At 35.6% G+C, this 19,337-nt stretch overlaps 2 protein-coding genes across 2 annotated transcripts; both read left to right on the top strand.

The window, feature by feature from the left end:
* The first annotated feature begins 212 nt into the window (after positions 1-212).
* Positions 213-2,024, top strand: LOC110864382 (lichenase). Its single transcript, XM_022113432.2, has 3 exons — positions 213-267; positions 942-1,482; positions 1,619-2,024. The coding sequence occupies exons 1-3, from the start codon at positions 213-215 to the stop codon at positions 2,022-2,024; spliced, it is 1,002 nt and encodes a 333-aa protein (XP_021969124.1).
* A 4,374-nt stretch (positions 2,025-6,398) lies between these two features.
* LOC110864380 (lichenase) lies at positions 6,399-17,387 on the top strand. Its single transcript, XM_035974314.1, has 3 exons — positions 6,399-6,538; positions 7,296-7,836; positions 16,828-17,387. The coding sequence occupies exons 1-3, from the start codon at positions 6,472-6,474 to the stop codon at positions 17,258-17,260; spliced, it is 1,041 nt and encodes a 346-aa protein (XP_035830207.1). The 5' UTR covers positions 6,399-6,471; the 3' UTR covers positions 17,261-17,387.
* The last annotated feature ends 1,950 nt before the right edge of the window (positions 17,388-19,337 follow it).

The following is a 19,337-nucleotide window of genomic DNA, read 5'->3' as shown; positions in this document are numbered from 1 at the left end:
TGACTTATAACCATGATTATATGAGACATAAACTGCCAGTAGCCGCCATGAAGGAATTGAACCATGTGTGTGTACTCTATACACGTACACATAATTATGAAGAGAATATGCCAATGTTTGAATTAGACAACTAGTATATTTTTAATGGTTTACTTGCCTATTATATAAAGAGACATCATATGTTACATTTTACATAACCAGATATGTCTTCCATGGCTACTCTACTTATCATTTTGGGTCTCCTTGCTTCGTTCCTAGATACAACGGGTTCATATCTCTCTCTCTCTCTCCCTCTGTGTTCCTCAGTTTAATAAACGAAAGAGAAGAAGAGAAAATGAATTTAGGAGAGAAAAAGAAATGAGTAGCTACAGGAAAATTTTAATTTATTACTGTGTTCCCGAGTTCAAAAGAAAAAGTAAGGATTTTATATATTAAAAATCCTTACCTTTAAAATCTCTCCAATTTGAAGGGATTAAAAATGAAGAAAAAAGACATAAGTTTTCCTTCAATTTCTCTTCTTTTCATTCCTTAAAAAAAATCTGAAACACGACCCTTTTTTTGAGATCCTTTTACAAGTCATTTATTTTCCTTTGTTAAATGACACTCGGGAACACAACGTTAGCGTTTTCGTTTTTTTTAATTAAGGAAATAACTACATGGTCTTAGGGTCCGTTGACCTTTCATCGACGAAAAGTTCTTTCGATTGGGGTATTTATCGCGGTTTGTTTAGTACAATTTGATATTTAAATTGTCACGTTCAAGTAGTTGAAACCAATCGTAAAAAGGTACTAATTGTCACATTTGAAGAATCAAATATCATTGCTAGAGTAGTTGAAACCATTTTTCATTCATTATGTTATATAATGTAACATTTTTATAAAAACAACTCGCAAAACAAAAACATTAAATGACTTATATCGTTAATCTATCTATCTATGTAGAATCACAAATTGGAGTAAGTTATGGAATGTTTGGCAACAATCTTCCGTCAGAGACAGATGCCATAAGTTTATATAACTCAAATGACATTAGGATGATGCGACTTTATTTTCCTAACCAAGCCGCTCTACAAGCATTGAGGGGATCCAACATTGAGGTTATGGTAGGGGTCCAGAATTCAGAGCTTTCATACGTTGCTGCAAGTCGCAACAATTCATTTGATTGGGTATGGAGAAACATTGTGACTTATTCTGATGTCAAGTTCCGTTACATATCAGTTGGAAATGAGGTTAACCCGTCTGATGGCACGTTGGCTCCGTTGGTGTATATTGCATTGACCAACATCCATGAAGCAGTTGTGTTTTATGGCCTCAGGAATCAAATCAAAGTTTCAACTGCAATTGACACGACCTTGATCGGAGCCAATTATCCTCCGTCACAAGGTGCATTTAAGGCTCAAGTTAGGGCTTACATTGACCCGATCATCGCATTCCTAGTCGCGAACAATGCGCCATTGTTAGTCAATGTCTTTCCATATTTTAGGTATGTTTTTCTTCAAGATAATCATAAATATTCATAACTATACTGTTTTATTGTTTGTTGAGTAAATACAAACAAATAAAGGCCTATTGAATAATGGTTAAATTAGATTTTAAGTCCGTGTTATTTTTTTCCTTAGTTATGTGGACAATCCGGTAGACATATCGCTAGCGTATGCTACTTTTACTTCTCCTGGTATCGTAGTTCAAGACGGAGCACTTGGATATCAAAACCTTTTTGACGCAATAGTAGATGTGGTGTACTCAGCATTAGAGAAAGCTGGCGGGCCCTGGGTAGAAATCGTGGTGTCTGAAACCGGATGGCCATCAGCTGGTGCATCTGCAGCAACATTTAATAATGCACGCACATACTTAAGAAATATGGTTGCACATGCGCGATGGGGCACGCCTAAGAGGCCAGGAAGAGCCATACAGACATACTTATTCTCCATGTTCGATGAGAACAATAAGGAACCTCAGATCGAGAAAAACTTTGGATTGTTTTATCCAAATCAAACAACAAAGTACAACCTCTATTTCAATTGATGCAAAAAGGGTTCGAGTTGGTTTATCATGTTCTTGATGAACATAAAGCGTACTTCAGAGGGTGAATTTGAACATTTTCCATGCTTAATGATGTATTTGTATTTTCTTATTTGAACATTTTCCATGCTTAATGATGTATTTGTATTTTCTTGTATGACTACAATAAATTTAAAAATAAAAAGCCCAAACATTAGTGGGCATTGGGCTCATGAAATATGAGAATGCTTATTTTAAGTATTGAGTGACTTTTTTTGGTGTTTAGTTAGGATGGATAAAAAATGAAAACCCAATAAGAACTGAAAAAAATAAAAGGATATATAGTTTATTAAAAAATAATATATATTTTTAATATTCTTTAAAAGTCTGGGTAGAAATCGTGGTGTCCGATACCGGATGGCCATCAGCTGGTGCATCTGTGGCAACATTTGATAACGCACGCACATACTTAACGTGTATAGTGTCTTTTTGTTGATAATGCACGCACATACTTAACGTGTATAGTGTCTTTTTGACACAATAGTAGATGTGGTGCACATGTGCGATGGGCACGCCTAAAATGTAAATTAATGGTTGAGATAAAAAAAAGGGCTTAAAATATAAATTATGTTTTAGTTTTTCTTTTTGACTAATTTAGCTAAATTAGGGTAATAGAGTCTTTTTGTTTAAATGAAAAAACGGTCATCAACCTCAATGCAAATGCAAGTTTCCCCCGCCGTTCTTAAACGTCAATAACCCTTTATACGTAACTTTTTAAAACATTGGATTGTTTTATCCAAACTAAACAATAAAGTATAACCTCTATTTCAATTCGATCCAAAAAGGATTAGGGTCGATTTAGAGTTGGTTTATCATGTTCTTGATGAACATAAAGCGTATTTTTCTGGAGGGTGAATTTGAAAATATTCCATGCTTAATGTATTTGTATTCTCTTGTGATCCTGATTTAATAATACATATAGTTTGTGAATGTCATATCCTTCGTTAATGTTTATTGTTTTTTTTTTTGAATGGCTAATGTTACTCTCCCAAACTTCTATATTTACAAATACATCACTCTTGTTTCGGACTGAACCCAAGACCTCCTACTAAGAGTAGGCTTGTAAATGAACTGAACAAACACGAACGAGGCATATTCATGTTCGTTCATTTACCTTTAACCGAACAAACGATCGGACATGAACATTTAAATTAACGGATTTTTTTGTTCGTGATCGTTCGTTAAGAAAATGAACATGTTCGTGTTCGTTTATGTTCGTTCGCTAAAAGTATAAACGAACGGTTCACGAACATAAACGCACACAAACACACATGATTGAACATAAAAGAACATAACAATTATAACGAACATAATTGAACAAGGCTTTGAATTGTATAGCAATAGTAGATGAGAAGAAAAACCTTAATTCACGTTTCATATGATAGAAAAGATTACTTTTAAATTAGAAAATATAAATCAAATATATTAATACCATATAAAAGAAAGTTGTGAAATCGGAAAGTCAAAGCTAGCTAAGGGATGATAAAGAAAATTAAGTAGATTTTTAAATTTAATTAGTAATAACTACATTTAAAAGATGAACATAAACATAAACAAATGGATATAAACGAACACGAACGAATTTAAATGAACGGACATAAACGAACGTAAATGAACGAACATAAACGATCGTTGATGAACGTAGATGAACAAACGAGACATTGTTCATGTTTGTTCGTTTATTTAAATTGTTCATGTTTGTTCATTTATTAAATAAACGAACATGAATGAATTTCCTGCCGAACGATTCATGAACGGTTCACTGAACGTTCGGTCCGTTTACAAGCCTAACTAAGAGGCAAGAGCCTCTACCAAGTGATCTAGCCCCACTTGGCTTTAATGTTTATAGTTGGACCGCAAAAAAATAAAAATAAAAACCCCAAATATTAGTAGGCATTGGGCTCATGAAAATATGAGAATGCTTATTTTAGGTATTGAGTGACCTTTTTGGTGTTTAGTTAGGATGGATAAAAAATGAAAAACCAATAAGAAATGAAAAAATTAAACGGATATATAGTTTATTAAAAAATAATATATATTTTTAATATTCTTTAAAAGTCTGGTAAAATTCTAGTATATTAAACTATTAAAGCGACCCAACTTTAAAAAATAAACGAAAAAATAGTTGACTATTTTTTACATATTAAAGCCACCCAACTTGTCAAAAACGATATGTTTTGAATTGCCATACAAAGACCCATATGTTCGTGCATTGGAGAAAAAAAAATCCTTGGTTGTATTAATTTGCATTTTGTTAAAATTTTACAATATACTTTATATTTACAAAAGTATTTTAAACTAATACAATTTACAATAAATAGTTAATTATACAAAAAAAATGATCCTTTTTGAGAATTTAATGTTAAAATAGATGACAATGTTGAATGTTTGTGAAGTAAGTAGATTTTGAGAGAAAATTGATGTTTTTGAAGGATAAGTGAAAAATTGAAGTGTTTATTGAGTTGGCATGTTCATTGAGTCACAAAGTAGAACACCATGCCGCCCTTGGTGTGGCCACAACATTGTGATGGCGTCAAGAACTCCACCAGCACTTGGAAGCAAAAAGGTAATGATTTATGTGGAAATCAAGTGGGAATAATGTGACGTCTACATGGTAGTTTCAACTTGACCAAACCTCTCTCGTATGTGGAAACCAAGTGGGAACTACACCAGAAAGTAAAACCAAACCTTCCTCATACGTGGAAACCAAGTGGAAATAATGTGGCGTCTACATGGCAATTTCAACTTGACCATACCCCATGGTCTTTACGAGTGTTATGCTCTTAATATTTGACACACTTATTATTTATAACCATGTTAAAAATTCTAGACAAAAAAGTACATGTTTTGGGTCCACTCAACATGTATTAGCCATTAAAAATATATGTATAAAATGTACTTCTCATACTATCAGTATTGTCTACTTTGTCTATATGGAGCACGAAATTGGTTTTGATTGCCCTAGTGGGTTTCTCAAGAGGTCACACATGATGCTATTCCAAATGATCACACTTAACTGCGTAGATTTGATACGATTAACATTCATTATACTATAAATGAGTTGGTAATCACTTATGAACCCATCATCTTTGTTGTCTACGATCATGTGGGATTTTCATAGAGTGTTACAATCATTCCAATATGGGCTAATTGTCCTTATTAGTTTTGTCCCACCATCCTATTCATGTATATAGGACTTGCCTAAGGTGTCCACATGAACACCCCAGGGGACTCATCATCCTTGATAAGGTTTGCCCCCACGAAATGGAATGAGCCAGAAGTGACTCTAATACTATTTGTAACATCAATATTAGTTCGCTTTGCTTACATGGGTCTCACGGAATTTTTTGTTGTTATCCCTGACGAATACTTCCCACAAAGTCGCTCATCGTGATACTATTTCCACCTGGGCATGCTTAATAGTGGAGTTCGAAGGGATCCACAATCATTGCGCCCAAAGCGTGCTTGTGATATTTGAGGTCTGATAATATCTTTCATGTCCACAACCAATATGATATTTGTCTAAGGTGTTACATCTCCCAACATATATTAAGTTGATTTGTGATGTTGAGTAGGAATTTGACTTATTAATATAGTTCCTTTTGGTACTTGCGATAAGTTAAATGTTTTTATTGTAGATTGAGGCTATTGGAAAGATAGAAACGGGTGGCTTCAATTTATCATTAGCTATCACCATCATCCACCCAAAATAAAAGATAAAAACTACAAGTAGGCAATAAGCCACCATGAAAAAACCATCTTGTACACGCATGCTTAATATATTCAGTTGATAAAGAGAATATGCTCTATCTAAACTCGTTGATTTTCAGTAAAATCTTAGTTTTTTTTATTAAAAAAAAAAACATGAGTTTGACCTTTTAGCTGTAGTCGGTAGAAAATAAAACTTTATTATAATCTTCAGATCTCTAGTTATAGTTGGTAGAGCCAGGGGCGCGGGATCATAGGGGCGGGGCCCCCCTCCCGAATTTTTCGCCCAGTAGTGTTATATATGTAGTTTTCGTATAGGAATTTTTGGGTATATACATTTTCGCCCCCCCCCCCCCCACAAGTTTTCGACGGCAAGCTTCGCCACTGGGTAGAGCAAAAAACTTCATAATAACCCTCCAACCAACAAGTTTTGGTTCCACTTAGTTTTTGTCTTAGAAACGTAAAGCACAATTCATATAATGATTCATGCATATGTCCCATTATTATATATAGGATAAGATCCATTTATTCATTTGTTTGTTTGTTATAACATTAGCAGTTCCAATGGTTTTTCCCATTTCTAAAGTTCCACTTGCTCAATATGACAATATCATGTTTTGACATTATTAGCCGCCTAAATATTTATATAATTTTATGGTTTTCTTGCTCATTATATAAAGGGGCATATGTTACATAACCAAACATGTCTTCCATGGCTTCTCTACTTGTTATTTTTGGTCTTCTTGCCACATTAATCCTAGATACAGCAGGTTCATTTCAATCTCTTTGTCGTTTTTGGATAATTTGCTTTTAAAATCTTAACTTGATGTACACAATGGCGGACCCGAGAATTATTTGTTAAAGGTGCAAATGGGGGGTTCAACCATATTTTCAAGGGGGCGGTCGTTTTTTTTGCCCTAAACACACACTAATTTTTTTTTCAAAGAGTTGCGCCCGCCCGCCCATTAAGACACATAGGTCCGCCCCTGGAAGTACATGGTCTAAGATGCCGTTCGCCTACTTATAGTAATTGAGTATCCACCGACGTTTTCTTGTGATAGGATAATTTGCTTTTAAAATCTTAACTTCATGTACACAATGGCGGACCCGAGAATTATTTGTTAAAGATGCAAATGAGGGGTTCAACCATATTTTCAAGGGGGCGGTCGTTTTTTTTGCCCTAAACACACACTAATTTTTTTTCAAAGAGTTGCGCCCGCCGCCCATTAAGACACATAGGTCCGCCCCTGGAAGTACATGGTCTAAGATGCCGTTCGCCTACATATAGTAATTGAGTATCCACCGACGTTTTCTTGTGATATAATCCTTCATTTGTAACCGTTATAATAGTTAAGCAAATTAAAAAAAAAAAATATCGTAATGTAGCTATGTAATTGTTAAAGAGAGTAATGTGTTTAAATTTTATAAAAGCTTTATAGTTTTAAAGTCTCGTATTTTTAAAAGCACAACTCACAAAATAAAAACGTTAAATGATCTAAAATGAATGAAGACCGTTATTCTATGCAGAATCACAAGTTGGAGTATGTTACGGAATGCTTGGAAACAATCTTCCATCCGCGGCACAAGTCATAAGTTTATACAACTCAAACAACATAAAGCGAATGCGACTCTATGATCCTAACCAAGCCGCTCTACAAGCATTGAGTGGTACCGATATTGAGGTGATGGTAGGGATCCCAAATTCGGATCTTCAATACGTCGCTGCAAGTCGTGACAATTCATTTGATTGGGTATGGAGAAACATCATGAGTTATCCGGATGTCAAATTTCGTTACATAGCAGTTGGTAACGAGGTTAAGCCATCTGATGGCACATTGGCTCCATTGGTTCATCCAGCTTTGACCAACATCCGGGAAGTTGTCTCGTTTTATGGCCTCAAGGATCAAATCAAAGTTTCAACTTCGATCGACACATCTATGATTGGAGTTAGTTATCCTCCGTCACAAGGTGCATTCAGGGATGATGCCCGTGCGTACATAGACCCGATCATCGGGTTCCTAGTTGCCATCAATGCACCATTGTTGGTTAATGTATATCCATATTTCAGGTATATCTCTATACTAATAAATAAAAATAAAGTATACTAGTTTTCATGCTTCGTTCCTAATTTAAGGCCTATTTATTCCATCTAAAAATTGGACACCTACCATTCTTTTATTCCATTTAGATGAGAGAAATATTTTTCTTTTTATTCTATTTACTGATCTAGGCTGCACTTTTATGGTTAAACTTAAATTTAACTTAATAACAATTATTATTATTTTTTAAATCTTTTTATTATCTAAATAAATTTCTTTAACTATTTAACTTAAATATTTTCCTAGTTTCATATGTTCGTTTTTCTTCTCTTATCATTCTAGTATATCACAACTTTATATTTCGGGTTTCTTCCAATCACAACACCGCGATGGATCAACCGTCTGGCCGCGACGAAGTGCTGAAGAATCCTAGTAGTTTTTCATCCAAATTTATCATAGTTTATAACAACTATACCATTTTTATATAATTATTTGACGTGTTACATACACTACAAGGATCATAGTTTATAACAACTATACCATTTTTATATAATTATTCGCCACATGTGTTATGGGGACTAAAATGGTGGCCCACTCCTTGTTTGACATAAAAAGATATAACTAACTAAAGTCAAAATTGAGAATGCTGAATGTGATTGTAAGTATAACTTAGGTAAATCTATACTATCACTACTAGAAAACTGCTATTATTCCCACGTCAATTTCCGTGGGAAATCTGTGGGTAACTGCGTTTACCCACGGATTTCCCACGAAAATGGGCTGTGGGAATTCTACTCGTGGGTAATTTTTTTCTGACGCATTTCCTACGGAATTTCCTACTCCTTTCCCACACAAATGTTTCGTTAGAATTCTCCTACTTATTTCTCACGGAACTAATTTTCTTAACTTTCCGACGCATTTCCCACGGAATATTTATTTTTTAAAATTTTGTGCTTAAAACAATTATATTTATATTTATTATATAATATTTATATATTTTAATTTTCTTACACAATTCCTACGAATCTTTTTTTTTCTTCCTACAAAATTACAACGGAATGTACTCGTTTTTCCTACAAAATTCCTACGAAAAAAAAAATCCTACACAATCCGTATTCTTTTTTCCTACGCAATTCGTACGAAATTAGTATTTTCCCTACACAATTCCAATGGAACGTATATATTTTTCCTACGTAATTCCTACGAAATTAAGGTTTTTTCTTATGCAATTCCAACAAAATGTATCTTTTTTTCTTACGCATTTCTTACGCTGGAAAATAAAATAATTTTGTAGTGAAAAGGCTTTTCGGAAATACACATCAAGCTTATATACCAATCAAACATTTTCTAATCAACCCAATACACATTCAATTCGAAAACAAACCCGTCAAATTACAATCCGTTGTTGAATGCATAACAAACTACATTAAATTCCATAAATAAACTACATGTAATCTTATATAAGCTAAACTAACGAAATACCTAACTCACGGCATCATGATCAACAAAAAATCTATATCATTATCCGTAGCTTCTCTTGTGTCGTGCCACATCTACAAATAAGAGTAAACAAAAAGAGTTATTACAAGCTGCACCAAAAATGTAGTTAAATCATCAAGCTGCAGCAGAAATGTAGTTACATATTAAAAAAAATACTTGAGACTATTATATCGTAGAGAACGAAATTCTACATAACTAACCTTGAGCAATTCGGGAATCTCGTCTCTGGAAGTAACGATGCCAATTAACCCTTTACCAACTCTTTATGCATGAAGTAATAATCTAAAATTTTGGAACAAAAAAAAATATGTAGCAACATAATATCAATAAATTGAGATATCCAGTTGTATCAACAAATTTATTTAAAAATGTTGACCTTGTGCAAGATTGCATTAGAGCGGTTTCCTTCCTTTCCTCCATTCAGTAGGAGCCCATTTCCAGTTTTAATGGCTAATGATACAATCTGTTTAGTTAAAAAAAGATTTTAGAATTGCATGATAAATTAAGAAAAATATTTTTTTCACTATACCTGAACTAGAGCCTCAGGCCGAGACTCAAAGATAACAAAAAGAACACCCAAGGGAGACGACATCTTCTCTAAGATGAATCCGTCGGACAACTGGATGCACAAATAGTCATCAAATAAAACACATTTAAAAGATAATCATTACGGTTTTGAACGTGTAAAGGATCTCAAATATGTCTGCAATAAAGTGTTTTTGCTATCATATTCCACCTGCTCACAAAGTGCTCCTAATATCCCCAATGCAAGCCTTACATCATCTTGGGTGACCCAACCTTCAATTCCAAAAGATAACCGGTTCATCATTTTCTTAGACCATTCCCAAACCACATGAACATGTTATGTAGGTGGTATATGTTCTAAGTTTTAGCACAAACAACATATCTCATCCAATAAATAGTAAAAGACAATTGCCATAAAAAGGAAAAATATGCGGTGAAATTATCACTTCTGAATCAAAATTACCATCTTCGCAAATCCATATCGACCGAGGCGATTATCCATTTTTCTTTATCTATAATAGCAAGTGTCTTTAGGTGGTAATAACAGAAATTCATCATGATCAGTCCATTTTTGAAATCTAATATAGCATACCCCTAGAACATGACAAGTAATCCATTTCAAAGAAAACCAATGGCACATGTAGTAGTTCACCTGAATGCCTCAACCATCATTTCTAATAATCATAGGAAGGGAGTAATTTTAAAATTGTTAATTACCTGAGTATTACAAACCAGCTCATTTCCATCTCCTCTCTCTTTCTCTAATCTCTAGCATTCCTCGATTTCCCTCATATACCCATACATATATGCACATGCTTGTAGATCTACAATGATCATATGCTGACTTGAGCGTCAGAGGGTTCAAACAGTTCATTTTCGTCTTGACAACTCAAAGGTTGTTGTAGACATTTTCACAAACAGTTGGTGTGCAACAAAATCTTGTAAAAATATCTTCATAATAAGTGAAAAAAAATGGGTAACAAATCGAGAACCATACCATGTAACTCACCATTAATTGAATCATTTCACCACTGTCTCGCCCTTCTTTTGAGTCATCGCGACTAGAGAATGCAAAACCAAACTTGCGAACCAGATGCTTGAGTCCGTTTCAAAAATCCTACGAATGACAATAACGAATTAGAGTGGAACATCCTTATTTACCTGTGATTGATAGAGGTTGAGAAAGAAGACCGAGTGGAACAAAGATGGAACCCAACTCAACAACAAGAAAAAAGAAGGCAGGTGCTGCAATTGTTGTTCTTCGGCCATTCAACTATACTTAGGGAGTAATTGATTTAGGGTTAGAGAAGGAGCAGGAAGATAAAAAGAATTGGGGATCAGTGGAAATGAAATTTGGGGGGAAGTCTCAAAGGGAAAAAAGACAATACGGGCCTTGGGGGGAAATCAAAAAATTTGAGTGGAAATGGTTTATACAAGAATAGCAAAATTAGATGAAAATTATTATTATTTTATTATATAGTATATATAAGACGTGGTTTAATGACAACCCCGTCTAAAAGGTGTTTATATTCATATAAGACCGTGGGGTATGGTGGGGCGAGGGTTTAGGGCATGGGTTGACACGTGGAGTTCGACCCCCCCGCTGGTGAGTGACGTGTTCGTGGGGTATGGCGGGGCGTGGCTTAACCAGCTTTATTTAAAAATTTAAAAAATACAAAATTAAAAATTACACACAACATTTAAAAAAAGAAGCCTGAAATTTTATTAAAATTTCCTAAAAATTACAAAATTCTACAGAAAAAAAAAGATTACAAACTAAAAAAAAACCTAAAGCGTTAGGTATATTTCGAAAAGGGCGAGCTTGTCAAACGGCTTCCGCTCCTTGCCCCGGAGCTCGATGTTGGCCACCGCCACCCGGTCTTCGTGACTTATCTCACCGCCCGGGACCCTGTCGTAGTAGGCTTTGAAACGATCGAGCTTCGGTCGTAGCTCGCGCCATTTGTGTTGGCAAGCGTTTAAATTGAGTCGGTCGTTTCCCACGTTATGCCGATAGCTAGCAAAAGCTTCCAGCCAGTAACGGGTCTCACCGGGTTGGCGACCCTTCATCGCGTCCACGACGCTCGTGACAAGGGCTAGTTCTTCCTCATGCATCCAATAGGCCATCGATCAAGAGTTTGCGTCGGTATTTTCCTACACATTTCCTACGGATATTAATTTAAAACCATTCCGTAGGAAATGCGTCGGTATTTCCGACAAATTTCCTACGGATATTAATAAATTTGTTTTGAAAATAATATATAAAATGTATTACAATTTTTTTATCCATTCCGTGAGTAATTTGTCAGAATTTCCGACACATTTCCTACGGATAGAAATAAATTAATTTAAACATAACATATATTTTTAAAAATAATAAAACTTTATATTTTAATATCATAAATTTTAATTATTATGAATATTTTTTTAGGATAAATTGGATTCCTACGCATTTCCTACTAATGATTGAAATGAAAACGAATTCCGTTGGAATTCCGTCGAAAATTTCCGACACATTTCTTACGCATACCGATTCCTACAAATTTCCGACTAATAATTTAAATGAAAAGGAATTCCGTAGGAAATGGGTGGGAAATTTCTGACACTTTTCCTACGCATAACAATTTGTGGCTTTTTCGTCACTTTTTTTGTCATAAAACTAAGACCCTTCCTTATTCGTCGGAATTTCGTGGGAAAAGTGTCAGTAATTTCGTTCGTAGGAAATATGTAGGAAATTTTGGTAGGAATAATAGCAGTTTTCTAGTAGTGTATAAAATAAAAGAAACTTGTCATCATATTAGACCATCTCTTATAGATAATTATTATTTTAGGTTAATTTCTTTTAATTATTTATAGATAACCCTCCTACTAAATATTATTTAATTTAATAATATATATTATAGATAATTCTCCTACTAAATATTATTAATTTAATATCTTATGGATAATTATTATTTAGTTTAATCTCCTTCTCATTTATAATATTATTTATTTGAATTAATTATATTTGAACGTTTTGTTTAGTTTGGTATCAAATAAATTTGACGAAACTTAAAATAAAATTAACTAATATTATTTATCATTTATACATTTACGGATTTTTAAATAAAAGGTTAAATTTATTGAGACTTCGTTAACAAATTTTGCAACAACAGAATAATCTATTTTTATTACGAAAACCAAACTTTGTATTAATATATTAAATATTTTTATTTTCACTATACAAAATTACATTTACTCGGCCCATGTAACACATGAGGTTTTTTAAGATATAACTTTTTATTATTTGATATGTAAAATTAGATTTATTCAATTCATAAAATACACGGGGTTTTTTAAGGATATATATTTTTAATTATTTAGTACAGAAAACTACATTTATTCAAAACGTGTAATGCGCATATTTTTAAAGATGTAATTTTTTTATTGTTTGATATATATAATAGGGTAAATTAGTTTTTGAGTCCCTGTGTTTTAGTGGTTTTAACCACTTGAGTCCAAAATCAAAATGTTTAACGCCCTGAGCCCCTATAACCATTTTTCTTAACCATTTGAGTCCAAATTTCTAACTTCATCCACCAAGTCTGTTAACTAAGAGGGTAATGTGGTCATTTACACACAAAGTACAAGTTTTATATGCATATAAGTACAAGGAACAAGTTTTTAAAGCATACACTTTTAATATATAATATATATATATATAATAAAACACACACAGTGCCACCATCCCCACCATCATCCCCACCACTGCCACCACCATCGCACACCGTCTCACCCCCACCACCGTCTCACCCCCACCACTAGTGCCGCCCCACTGCCACCACCACTGTCACCACCGTCGGCGACATTTGCAGATCACTCAGAATGGTCTCATAAATGATCATAAAGTGGTTTCATTTGCAGATCACTCAAAACTTTAACCAAACAATTAAATCATTTTCAAAACTTGATAAATGATCATAAAATTGCCCTCTTTTGCAGATCACTAACAACATAAATGCAATCAAAACCCTAACCAAATTCATCAATACAGTTCAAAACTTCATAAACCTCAATACCTCGTAAGCAACTGCAGATCACTCAAAACCTAACCAAAATCAAACCAAAACCGAACCAACATCAAATTTCATAACTTTGTAAAACCCCACGAAAAAAAAAATCATATACCCACCATCCAACCACAGAATTTGTGATCCCAACCCATCAAATCCAACAATTCACCAAACAAACAAATACCCATATGCAAAATCACCATTTAACCAACCAAAACACATACATCATAGGCTTCAGAGATGGTTTTGAATTTGGCTTCTGCATCTTTCTTGTTATTAGGGCTTTTATCCGAGTGCCATTTCATGGCGAGTTTTCGGTAGGCTTTCTTCAAGTCATCGTCTTTAGCACCGCGATCGACCTGAAGAACCTTGTAGTAGTCCACACCCATGGTTACGATGGCTGATTGTGGTGAGGCTGGGTGGAGATTTTATGGTGGGTGGGTTCAAGAAAGTTATGTGTGGTGAAAATTGGGTGAGGGAGTAAAGTGTGTTGGAGGTCTAGAGAGAGAGAATGAAAGATGAGAGAGAGAAATGCAGATGATGTTTAGGTCATCCGTAGTCATAAAGCCCTTTGTGGGGCGTTATGCGACACGTGTCGTGCCACGTCACACAGGGGCTTTATATCACTAGAGGCCGTAGTCATAAAGCCCTTACCCATCAATACCTAATTATTAATTTTCGTTTTTATTAATTAATTTTAAAAACCTTGCTTTATTTTGATTGGTCCAAACTTTGAAAACAACCCCCATCACCGGCGTTATATATATGGCGCCACCCAACTTTTTTTGTCTCATAAAGCCCCTCGTAGTGGTGTTTGGGGCTTTATAAGGGCTTTATGAGGGCATATAACGCCCCACTATACATGCTCTTAGAGAGAAACTTAAAAAGAAAGAGAGAGAAAACTAGAAGTAAATTAGTTTTTTATTTATTTTTTAATTATAGGGGTAATTTGGTCATTTAACAAATTTTAACAAAATAATTCTAACAGTGTTAGAAATTTGGACTCAAATGGTTAAGAAAAATGCTTATAGGGACTCAGGTCGTTAAACTTTTTGCTTTTGGACTCAAGTGGTTAAAACACATAAAACACAGGGACTCAAAAAGTAATTTACCCTATATAATATTACATTTATTCAACTCGTGTAATACATGAGGTTTTTAAAAGATGTATTATTTTATTATTTGGTAAACAATATTACATTTATTCAACCCGTGTAATACACGTGATTTTAAAGATATAACTTTTTTTATTTGGTATATAAAATTACATTTATTCAACACGTACAATAAATGATGTTTTTAAAGATATATTGTTTTATTATTTAGTATATATAATTTAGAGTTAACTGCCATTTTCGTCCCTGTGGTTTGGTCACTTTGGCCATTTCAGTCCATTTTTCAAAAATGCGCCATTTTCGTCCCCCATGTTCTGGAAAGGTGCCATTTCAGTCCAAAAATCATAACCCAGTTAAGTCAGTTAGTAAATAAGGACTGATTGTGAAAATTTGTAACATAAAGGACTGATTGTGTAAATTTGTAACACCACCACCACTAGCCCTGCCACCACCACCACTCCGCTGCCACCACCGCCACCACAGCCACCATCGCCACCACAGCCACTGCCACCACCACCACCACCACCACCATCATCACCGTTTCTAAAATACCCTACACCGTGAGATCCCGATGATATAGACTCGATGATGAACGGAAGTGGTGGTGAAGGTGATCGGAGGTGAGGAGGTTGCGGTGCTAACGGTTGGTAGTAGAAATTTGAACGGAGGTTGAAGGTGAACAGAGATCAGAATGTGTCGGAGAATAGAGATGATCGGCAACGGTGACGATGAATGAATGGTGGTGACCGGAGTTCGACGATGATGCTCGACGGAGATGAATAACAGGAACTGAGATGAATACGGTGACGGTGCTAATGAACGTGATGTCGGAGGAGGTCGCGGAGAAGATGACCGATACTACGGATGATGATTCTGGTTGAACGACGGTGTAGTGATGCGGTGTCGTAGTTGTGACGGGTGGAACACCGGAGACGAAGAAGATGATGAAGTGTGCGGTTTCGGTGTGCGAAATCGGAATCGGTGTCGATGTGGGTTGATGAAGTTGCAGGTAGGATGGTGAGATTCGAAGCACAAAGGAAAGTGATGTTGCAGGTTCTAATGGAGATGATATGGTGACTAGAAGATGTGGAGGAACGGTGACTGATGATGATACGTTGATGAAGAACACAGATGATATGTTATTGAATGATGATGATGAACTTCTGATCGCACAAGCCAGATGATATGTTATTGAATGATGATGATGATACGTTGGCAGTGGCTGTGGTTCGAAGAACTGTTGATGATGATCAACGTGATGATTGACGGTGGTGGCAGTGGCTGTGGTGGCGGTGTGGCTGTGGTTGCGGTGGTGGCGGTGGTGGCAGTGGTGGCTGTGGTGGTGGTGGTTGTGGTGGCGGTGGTGGCTGTGGTGGCGGTGGTGGCTGTGGTGGCGGAGGTGGCTGTGGTGGCGGTGGTGGTGGTGGTGGCAGTGGCTGTGGTGGCGGTGGTGGCTGTGGTGGCGGTGGTGGCAGCGGAGTGGTGGTGGTGGCAGGGCTAGTGGTGGTGGTGTTACAAATTTACACAATCAGTCCTTTTATGTTACAAATTTACACAATCAGTCCTTATTTACTAACTGATTTAACTGGGTTATGATTTTTGGACTGAAATGGCACCTTTCCAGAACGTGGGGGACGAAAATGGCGCATTTTTGAAAAATGGACTGAAATGGCCAAAGTGACCAAACCACAGGGACGAAAATGGCACTTAACTCTATAATTTATTATTCAACCCCGTGTAATATACGGGGTTCTAACCTAGTATACTACTATATGAAATTATATTGAATAATTAATTTACATTTAAGTCCCTTTTGTTTCTTTTTCCTTAGTTACATAGGAAATCCGACACAGATATCACTAGCCTATGCAACATTTACTTCTCCTGGAACCGTAGTACAAGATGGAGCAAATGGATACCAAAACCTTTTTGACGCGATAGTAGATGCGATGTACTCAGCATTAGAGAGGGCCGGAGGGTCCTCAGTGGAAATTGTGATATCGGAAACCGGATGGCCATCAGCGGGTGCATTTGCAGCGACATTTGACAATGCACGCACATACTACACAAATATGGTTGCACACGCGCCAAAGGGTACACCTAAGAGGCCGGGAAGAGCCATAGAGACATACTTGTTTGCCATGTTTGACGAGAACAATAAGGAACCTGAACTCGAGAAAAACTTTGGAGTGTTTTATCCAAACCAGCAAGCAAAGTATAACCTCAATTTTAACTCGATTCAAAAAGGGTTCGAGGCAATCTAGAGTTGGTTTATTGTATTCTTGATGAACGTAAAGCGTATTTTGGAGGATGACTACGAAATATTTCATCCTTCATGTATTCTGTATTTTCTTGTGATCTTGGTTCAATAATACCTATAGTTTGTAAATGTTTTCGTGTCTTATCCTCTTTAATGTTCGTAGATCAAACTAGAAAGGCCCAAACAATAGTGAAATATTGGGGCCATGTTATCACAATTTGCCATTTTCATTTTAAGTATGGAGTGACTTGGTAGTATTTGCCATTTGGTTAGGATATGGTGAAAATCGAAAAACCTAAAAGTTGAAAATTTAAACGGATAATACTATATATAAAAGTAATATGCTAAAAGTCTTGCAAAAATTTAATATATTAAAGCCACCCAACTTGTAAAAAAAATACACAAGAAAAATACATTAAACTAATTATTATTATTGTTGTTGTTGTATATTAAAGTGTCTATTGTCTAAAATACAGGTACATTTGGTTTTGTAAAAATAATGGGGTTTTACTTAAGTTTGGTCAAAGTAGGATGACATAGTTTTTCTAAACAATTTTAATTTTAATGTCTCCGTGGTTTATTGAAATTTCACTTATAGTCTTATTTTTTTGTGATGTTATTAACATGTCTCATATGTATTAAGAAGTGAAAAAAAATTGAATATTTTAAAGCCAAAGTTAAATATCAGAAAGGTGGATTAAAAAAATTCAGAAAATAAAGAAAATTACATGTATATTATTTTCTTTAAAAACTATAGGTAAGTCAAACATGTTAAACCGATAATATCAAAGATAATGTTGGTGCACCTGTGTCTGTACTTTGTCTGTATTCAGTCTGTATATAAACGATGTTCTAAGTCTGTAAGTTGACCAAGTCAACCATCCTCCGGTTTGACTTGGTCAAACAGTTAGAAAGTAGTTGTCTGTCTCGAAGGATAGCTCCTCGAAGGATACTGTTGATCCTTCGAGGTACTCGAAAGATATGCTTCGATGGTTAGATCTCGAAGGATCATCCTTCGAGGTCATTGCTGATCATTCGAACATCATGTCATCGATAGATGATCCTTCGGACCATCTATCGAATCCTTCGGACAAGACCTGCTGTGTATGGGTATAAATACCCATGCATTGTGTTGAGTTCATTAGACAGAGATAGACACACAAACAGAAAGACATCCGAGAGATAGGCTGAGAGCATTCTGTCCGGAACTCACTCACACACTTTGAGAGTTTACATGTTAGATTTGTAAACATAGTGCTTGTAACCGAAACCTTCATTTGCATTAATACAAGTTGTGTTAATCGGTGAACCCGTGTGTGTTTGTGTATTTACTTGTCTCATCCCGGTTTGCTTGCTAGCTTGGATTCCGCACTCGCTAGTGGGTTAGTATAACAAGGTTTGAGGTTCGTCATCCTCCGACAAAAGGGACCTACAAGTGGTATCAGAGCTTGGCTCTTTACCTTGTTTAAAACCGGGTTTTTCAAGTTCTTGGTGTGTGTTTGAACACTTGGTTTAACACCCGTTTTTGTTGGTTTTTCTACACTTTTAAACTGGAAAACGTGTTTTAAACTTACCGGGAGTGTTCGTAAGTGGGTTGGGTAACTTAAAAACTTGTTTTTGAGTGTGTTGGTAATTTCCGGCCATATTCCGGTCAATATTCCGGTGACTGGTTTGAAGATAAGGTTTTCCTTTTTGGGTAAATTATCTTTGAAAATCTTGGTTGGTGAGAAAGTACAGCCTGCCATACCCTTTTGCCGAAAGTTGACTTACCAACCCATCACCTTTTCACCAACCTATCACATCAACGTCAGTTGTGTCAGAACCTCTCGAAAGATATCTTTCGACATCGAAAGATGGTCAAGGAAGGCTCGAAAGATCATCATCCTTCGACCCATCCTTCGAAGTCTGAAACATATCTTTCGATAAAGGAATCTATTCGACAGACAGTGTCCGAAAGATAGGGATTTATCTCGAAAGATAAGGATCTTTCAAGTGTGAATCTTTCGAGATTTTGAATCTTTCGAAGCCAGTGCTCGAAAGTCAACAGTGATCTTTCGAACACTGTTGATCATTCGAACTAG

This window comes from Helianthus annuus, chromosome 6 (genome assembly GCF_002127325.2).
Source record: "Helianthus annuus cultivar XRQ/B chromosome 6, HanXRQr2.0-SUNRISE, whole genome shotgun sequence".
Classification (NCBI taxonomy): Eukaryota; Viridiplantae; Streptophyta; class Magnoliopsida; order Asterales; family Asteraceae; genus Helianthus; species Helianthus annuus.
The sequence above is the reverse complement of the archived record's forward strand: the minus strand, read 5'-3'. Positions and strand labels throughout refer to the sequence as shown.